The sequence below is a fragment of the Arachis ipaensis genome, chromosome B10 (assembly GCF_000816755.2).
Source record: "Arachis ipaensis cultivar K30076 chromosome B10, Araip1.1, whole genome shotgun sequence".
NCBI classification, from domain to species: Eukaryota; Viridiplantae; Streptophyta; class Magnoliopsida; order Fabales; family Fabaceae; genus Arachis; species Arachis ipaensis.
In genome coordinates, this window is record NC_029794.2 from 2,287,919 (window position 1) to 2,296,232 (window position 8,314).

General features: G+C 29.7%; 2 protein-coding genes across 2 annotated transcripts in view; one reads left to right on the top strand and one right to left on the bottom strand.

Annotated features, from left to right (window-relative positions):
• The window catches only part of LOC107621601 (subtilisin-like protease SBT5.6), an 8,178-nt gene extending 4,962 nt beyond the window's left edge, over nt 1-3,216 (bottom strand). Inside the window, exons 1-3 of the mRNA XM_016323633.2 lie at nt 3,074-3,216; nt 2,556-2,988; nt 1,950-2,061 (exon numbers count right to left, since the gene is read on the bottom strand). Coding sequence (XP_016179119.1) covers nt 1,950-2,061; nt 2,556-2,988; nt 3,074-3,160 — 632 coding nt within the window. The 5' untranslated portion in view covers nt 3,161-3,216. The remainder of the gene's footprint in view (nt 1-1,949; nt 2,062-2,555; nt 2,989-3,073) is intronic.
• Nucleotides 5,064-7,877, top strand: LOC107621606. Its single transcript, XM_016323641.2, has 5 exons — nt 5,064-6,694; nt 6,850-6,945; nt 7,070-7,126; nt 7,302-7,366; nt 7,464-7,877. The coding sequence occupies exons 1-5, from the start codon at nt 6,581-6,583 to the stop codon at nt 7,642-7,644; spliced, it is 513 nt and encodes a 170-aa protein (XP_016179127.1). The 5' UTR covers nt 5,064-6,580; the 3' UTR covers nt 7,645-7,877.

Below are 8,314 nucleotides of genomic sequence, written 5' to 3' on the forward strand. Positions count from 1 at the left end.
ACTAACATACATACAGTATATCCACTTACTCCTTTATTTATTTTATTTTTTTTTTATAGGTTTGTACTTAGGTTCAATAACATCACGAGAGTAGAAAACTATGACTTGTCAGAGCAAAATATTTTTCATTCACAGGTGTATCATCATTCCAAGAAGGATTAAAATGTTGTCCTTTTGTTCACTCTCTCTCTTGGATGTTTTGATATGCATTGACCATTCAGTAGTGATGAATTCCATTCCACTAATTGCAACATTTCGATTTTTCCTTTCATCATTTATCTATTTCAAGACCATTAGATTTAATCACACAAGCCGAGAGAAAGGACATTCACAAAATCATAAAGCTGAGTCCAGAGATATATAGATTGAGACTCACAAGATGAAAAAAACAAAAGAATACAAAAAAAATAATTAAGTCAAAAGGACAAAAGCTTCGAAATCAAATCATATCATCTAGATGAGTAATTGGAATAAGCTCCAAAGATACACTATTTATTAGAATCTACTATTAACCCCCATATATATGGATATGAAAAATTCCTTCTTTAACCCATTATCCTTGTTTCTAATTAATCCAAGAAAATAGGATATATTATAATAAAACAAAGATTATTGTCTTGATAGTACTCAATCATTAGATTCTAGAGTCAAAAAGAATCTCTTAAAAAAAATATTTTGTGTTATCATTTATAAAAAATACTTCAAAATAGTTTTAAATATGCATGAATATATACGAGAGACACTTAGATAAAGATGTTTAAAACATCTTTTTTTAAAGATGTTTATTATTAACTAAAATTTAATACATATAATTGATTAAATTATATTATTTTTGTCAAAATTAAATCAGATAAATTGATTTGGTCAAAAAATCGGTAAACCAAACTTTGAACCGATTTAAATTAATATTCTTTTTTATAAAAAATGACTACAATAACTTTATTATAGAAAATAACTAAAATATTTTTATTATATATTTTTTTATTTTAAAAATCTTAAATTCTAAACTCATTTTGTCTAATTTTGATAAAAATAACATAATTTAATTAATTATATATATTAAATTTTAATTACTTAAAAACATCTTAAAAAAAAGACTTTTTAAGCGTCTTTAACTAAGTGGTTCCTATACATATATCTTCCTTAGCAAGTAAGATAATGGATATAACACTGCATTATACTTTATTTCTCTAGCTACTAATTGGCTTTGGGATATCTCATTTAATTATTTATGTATGATGAAAATGACATGAGCATAAACTATTCTACATAGATAATGAAATAAACTTTTGCTTTAGTAATATTCAAGCCAAATACTCTTTAGTATATAAATTTAATTACTAATTGACTCCCTCAAACTGAACTCAGAAAGCTAAAAGATCCCCCAAAAAAATAAAACTAAAAAAAAGAAACCCTATTCAAAGGTTCTAAAGTTCATTAGAAAAAACTTTTTTACAATTGTCTTATTATTATAACAAAAAAAAAGGTCAAATTAAATTCTGCTAGTAGATAAGATAGCATGTACCCATAAAGAAAAGAAAAAAAAAAAGCAACTCAAATATAATTGTGGATTTCTTGAAGAGAATATATTTATATATAAAATCTTAATGTGATGTAATGTAACAACAAATCTATTCACATGCAATAGAATTGGACTTATTATGCATATGCTCATATCTAGCTACATCATATAGGAAACATTTCAAGTGCACCAGAGAGTATCGGTACACCAATTATTTTAACCGTTGATTTCAATTAATATATATTATATATATTTTTTATAATTTGGATCAATAGTAACACCGATACTCCCGATGCACTTGAAATGTTTCCCATCATATATATGCCACACATAGAAGGATTGAAAGTAGAAAAAGGATTAGTGTATGTATGTAAGAGAAGTTGAAATAGATAAAGAAATTAGCAATAATTAAGTATAGATAATTCACCTATTACATTGAGATGAGTTGAAAGCAGTTCCATTTTGACAGATTCCTCTCCATTTTTGTGGAACAGGCTCCATTCCTTCATCACTGAAGCTCTTTGATTCAAGCCACACCCCTGCATTATAATTGGTACTAATTTTCTAAGTACTTGATGATGAACATACTAGAAAAAAATTACTTACTTAGCCTACGTTTATTTCTGAAAATAAGACATGACAAGACACTGAGAACAGGACAGGACAAGACACTGATGGATAGAGACACAAAATTTTGTGTTCTTATATTTTGTTTGGTGATAAACTAGAACAAATTATGAAAATCTAATTTATTCTCATTTTTTTCATTCAAAAAATTTGAAATAAAAAATATAATAATAAAAAATATAATTATAAAAAATTAACAAGAATAATGAAAGAAAAAATGAAAAATAACTTGTGTCCTTTAAGAATGGATACAAAATACACTAATTCACTGTCTCTGGACACATTATCTCTGTCTATATCTCCTCTATTAAATACAATTTTGTGTCTCTGTGTCCTTGTCCCAGTCTCTGTAAAGAAACGCAGCCTTAATTACTACTATTATTAGAAAAATTATATATATAATTACCACTATCAATCATTCCAACAATGAGATTTTGTCCATAGTTAGCTCTGCATAACAAATCTTGTCCATTTTTGATCTTTTGATGTGAAGATAATTCTTCATAATCAGCCCAATTAGGATTCAAAGGACCTTCTAATCCAACAAACTCCCATGATCTTGTTGTATGCAATGAATACATCATCCCCTTGCTCTTATGCACACGCACCACTCCCTCCATTTCTGACACCTTCTTGGCTTCTTCTCTGCTAAGCAATGCTGCAAACCCCTTCATACTGTGCCTGTAACTGTAAAGAAGCGAAGCTTTTGCTTCCTCCTCACTTTCTTTCACTGAAGACAAATAAGAACGATGAACATTCTCTATTTCTTCATCATCATCATGATGCAGCTCTCTTTGTGTTTGTGTTTCATCTAGTCCTCCAAGCTCCACTATGTAAATCTGTTAACAACTTAATTAAGATATATAATTACACATCAATAAGAAGAAGCAGAAGAAGAAGAAGAATATGAAAATTATACAAGACCTGGTTGGTCAATTTGGAGCATGAGGCCAAGGCAGAAAGAAGGAGGAGTAGACAAGTTGTGAAAATGATGTTCTTCATTAAGATCATTTTGTTGAGACAAGTGCCACCATATGATATATGGAATAATAGTGTGTGTGTATATATATATATATATAGTATGTAATGGGTGCTATATATAGGTATATATTATCTTATTTGAAAAATTTCAAGTGTATCGAGAATATCGGTGTTTCAGTTGTTTTAACCGTTGATTTCAATTAATATATATTATATATAGGGTAAAAGTATATTTTTTGTCCCTAAAATTTGACAAAAGTTTCAAAAATATCCCTAAGTTTTATTTTATTTCAATTTTATCCCAAAAGTTTTCGATTTGCATCAAATATACCATTGGCGGCTAATTTTTCAACAACAATTTCATAAGAACAACCCTACAACACAAGCAAATCAAGCATCATTTTCATATATTATTGTTAGATTGGTCTTAAATTTTTTAAAAATTTAGCCGTCGGGGGTATATTTGATGCAAATTGAAAACTTTTGGGACAAAATTGAAACAAAATAAAACTTAAGGGTATTTTTGAAACTTTTACCAAATTTCAGAAATAAAAAATATACTTTACCCTTATATATATTTTTTATAATTTAGATTAACAGTTAAAACAACTAGAACACGGTGTAAAACCTTAACATATTTTTTATATAAAAAAAATTTAGGGGCCAGCATTTTTATTAAAATTTGGCCAGCGTTTAACCAACAAAAAAAGTGAGTAATTCTACACCATTGAATAAAATCTCACATCATTAAAAACACTAATGATGACTATAAATCACAAAATTTGCTGGCCCCTAACACTCCTCTAGTCCTCTTTTTATATAACATAGAATTTAATTTTGATACACTGTCAATGTAAAGTAATTTTACACGTGCATAACGCTACATCAATAAAAATAATTACATTTTATATTAACCACATGAATAGTCATCTAAAAGAATGAATATGATTGCACAATAGATTGATCAGATAGAGTTGAGTCTCAACTCGCACTCTATCCAATTAAAACTATAAACTAATAGTAAAAGTATCAGTAATATTTTTTATTATGTTGAATAAAGAAGTGGTATTTCATTTTTCAGTTTAGAAGCAACGCTAAGGTTATCCAATTAAGACTTTCTTAAACGAAAATAATTGTGTCTATCTTTTGTAACGGAACAATGGTAAACTCCTATTTAGATATACCATATACATACGCAAAATCAATTTCATAGATTACTAACTAAATAAATTGAAGTGTGAAAAAGGAATAAAATTTATGGGGTTTGATTAGTGGATGATAATGGTGAATTGGTGATTATCCACAGTCTCCAATTTGCATACTCATTTAGGCTCTGGCAGCAGTTGGCACTCGTGCATTCGTACTTCATTATTATTCTCATATTATCAATGTTCTGAAAATCGAACCGGACCGGCCGGTCGAACCGGTCCGACCGTAAACCAACAACTTAAACGGTTCGATTTACTAACAGAAACCGCTATTTTAAAATCCGGATACGAACCGCTGAACCGGCCAAGAACCGGTCGGTCATATCGGACCGGAACCCGGCCGGTTTATAAGAAACGACGCCGTTTCCTTCTTTCGTTGAATGAAAAGGTTGCACGCGTTTCTCCCCCAGCCCCATTCCTTTCTCTAACTCTTCCCTTCAGCAAATGCCCTAGCTTCACCAAAGAACAAAATTGCATTTTGTTTGAACAAAATTGCATTTTGTTTGAATAGTGTTGACCTATTGAATAGTATTCAATGATTGGAATTGCATTTTGTTATAGATGGTGGTGATTTTCTTATGGAATGACTAAGTTTGTATTACACTACAAGTATGTGTTAGGCGTTTATTTATAATTTATTTATTATTTTATTATTAAATGGTTTTTCCGGTTAGACCACGGTTGAACCGGTTGAACCGATGAATTAATTGCATTTTGGTGGTGATTTTCTTATGGAATGACTAAGTTTGTATTACACTACAAGTATGTGTTAGGCGTTTATTTATAATTTATTTATTATTTTATTATTAAATGGTTTTTCCGGTTAGACCACGGTTGAACCGGTTGAACCGATGAATCAGTGAACCAGTAACTAAAACGGTTCGATGACCGGTTCGGTTTTCAAAACCTTGTTGATTATTATTCCCTATTGAGTATTTATTGTTGATTTTTTGGAAATGTTATTGATTATTTGTTGAACCTATTTTATTTTGTTGTTCTGCTGCTTCTGTTAAACTTTTATATGATTCTTTGTTTCCAATTTTGATTTTTAATGCATATATCCTCGAACTCCAGCTCTATCTCCTGGTTTATCTGCAGCTCTGGCCGGCTCTCATGGTATCTCAGATAGTCATGAATGTCGCAACCGGCTGGATTTGTTTGAATTTCTGCTTCTGTTTGAATAATTTATGTTCTATGTTCAGTGTATTTTGAAATTGCTAATTGTTGTTGATTGTTGTATTTGTTTATGCAGTTTGTTATATTTGGGGGTTTTAGCTTATGAATGTGTATTATTTCTAATTGTTAGGGTTATAGGCTCTGATTGTTAAAGGAGGTGTGTTTTTTATTGTTAGGTTTCTAGGTTCTAATTGTTGTATTTGGGGGTTTTAGCTTATGAATGTGTATATTTATTTGATTAGAGAAATTGCTTTGATAAGATTGGAATATATGGACCACGTAACATTATATTCTTTGATAAGATTTCTTGGATGTTGTACATGTATATGTGTCGTGTGTGCATGTTTTCTAAGTTATTGGGTCCTGTTTACTGTGCAGTGCTCTGATTTCTTTTGGTCATCTAAGATATCTTCATTTGTTAATTGTTATGTTAATAGATCACGCTTTAAGATACTGAAAGATGGAATGATCAACTATCATGTATTTCCAAATTTGACTTGTGATTTAGTCTATTGGTTCACGTTAGATAGCTAATTAGCAATGTACTGATCACTTATTAACAGTGGTTTTAAAAATTATGGTTTGAAAATTGAATTTCTAAAAACTGGTTTTAAAAGTGGATTTTTTGTTAAAATATCTGGTTTGAAAATTGGATTTTTAAAAACTAGTTTTAAAATTGGATATGAATCTAGCCAATTAATTTAGCTTTGCTTTTTTCTTTCTTTCTTTTTTGTTTAGTCATAAAAAAAAAAAGTAGGACCAAATATAGGATTTTTTTTTCTTAATTTAGATTAGAGAAAGATAAGATGTGATATGTGTTGAATTGAAGATTGGTTTGTGATAACACATCTCTGGGCAAATATAAACATGTGATGTGCCTCCTAGTTCCCTTTTGGTGTCTGCAATTCCTTTTCCTTCTCATCTTTTTTGGTTCCCGATAAATTGTATTGATTTTTGAGGAATCAAAATCAAATCATGGAAAAATTATTCTGCTTTCTTGGCCTCGTTCGTGTTTGATTAATTTTCTGTCAAGATTCAGTTTCTTCACATTTAGGGTTTTGAGGAAATGGCTGCGGCTTGCAAGCGATTGGCTCAATTGTCGGGCTTTAGGTCCTCAATTTTCAACTCAAGTCTCAGATTATTTTCCGCAAAGGGAGGGATTGGTGATACAACCGCAATTGTAATTTAAATTTACCTTCTTACCATTTTTATTTTCTGTTTTCATGGTTTTTTGTTGTGTTTATTAACTAATGTGCAATTTTAAGCTCGATAATGAGTGTTAATGAGTGGTTTGTCTTACCATTTTTAGTCTTGCTTATGGCTTTTGCTTTTTAGACTAGGGGACTTGAGGAGCAAGGACTGCCCAAAAAGCAGGCTGAGGCAATAACCGTCGAAGTTTGGGAAAATTTTCAAGAATCATTCCGGAAGAGGGTGAGGTCTTTTGATGTTTGTATTCTTCGTTTGTGAACTTTACCATTTTCTTGGAATCTAAAATAGTAGTTTCGTGTACTAACATAAATTTTTTTTCCTCCTTTTTCTTTTTGTCCCTTGAAAGATTGAAATGCTTGAAGAGTCCAATCAGTTGAAACTCAAAGCTGAAGTGAGGTCACAGGTATTTGGAATTTGTGTTTGCAATCATTCTCACTGTTTATTTATTTAAATAACGACTGTAATACTCATGGGGCATGTCTCATATTCTCATTTAATCATGAGATGAGAAATTTGATTATATTGATATAGATTTGATTATATTGATATAGATTTAAGATGGAAAATTTATAATGTAGATGAAACTGCAAAGTGAGATTGAGAAACTGAAGATTGATATGGTGATTAATCACAATAAATTGAGGTCCGTTTTAACTTAACTGATTGACCGACCCACTAGTTTTTTTTTTTAACTTTATCCTCTTTAAAGTGCAACTTTGTGGATGTGGATTGTGATGCAGGTCTGCAATAGATGAAGCTGAGAGGACTTTCCGAACACAGGTGTCATCCATAAAATATGAAGCTGGAGGATATTACCTAAAATTTATTTTGAAAGTGTCTCTCTTTGCTCTTCTTGGCCAAGCAGGTTTTTACTTATTGTCATTCTTGGTTAATGTCAAGAAGAGTAAAGAAAGACAATAAATAGTCATCCATAAATAGTCAAGGAAAGAATTAAAAAACTTTTAGCAAAAAGAAAAAGAAAGAATTAGAAAGCATTACAGCAAAAAAAAAAGGTTAATTAAGATCATTGTATGAGTTCGTTTGGAAAACTTTATTAATATTAGCAACCAACCTGTGAGACTGAATTTTTAATATATTTGATGTTATTTACTTAATTTTTAATTAATTTATGTTTCACTGCATTTTGGAAGATATTTGTCCTGCCAGTTAATGTAGTTTGTAATTGAAACCTATACACATCTTCCAATAACAACTAATTTGGCATCATCTTTGGAAAATCATTTCCTTTTCGTTTCAGTTCTCTCTACTTACCTTTATTTCACAGTTCTTATAGCACACGTATTTTCGAAGCATACTACGTAAAATTTTGCATATAATACAAACTAATTGATATACACATTCCTTTAGTTTTAATTACTATAGCTTATAGTTATCATATATGGTTAGATTTTTTGATCCCTTATAATGTTATAATCATTTCGCATTCCATATTATAAAAAAAAAAAATCTACATTATAGATTTATGTACTTAATCACTACTTATAGCATAAGTTACCAAGTTTAATTTTTAAGTTTTATCAGAACTTAAAAAAAAATATGAACTTGAAATATTGAATAATAATAATAATAA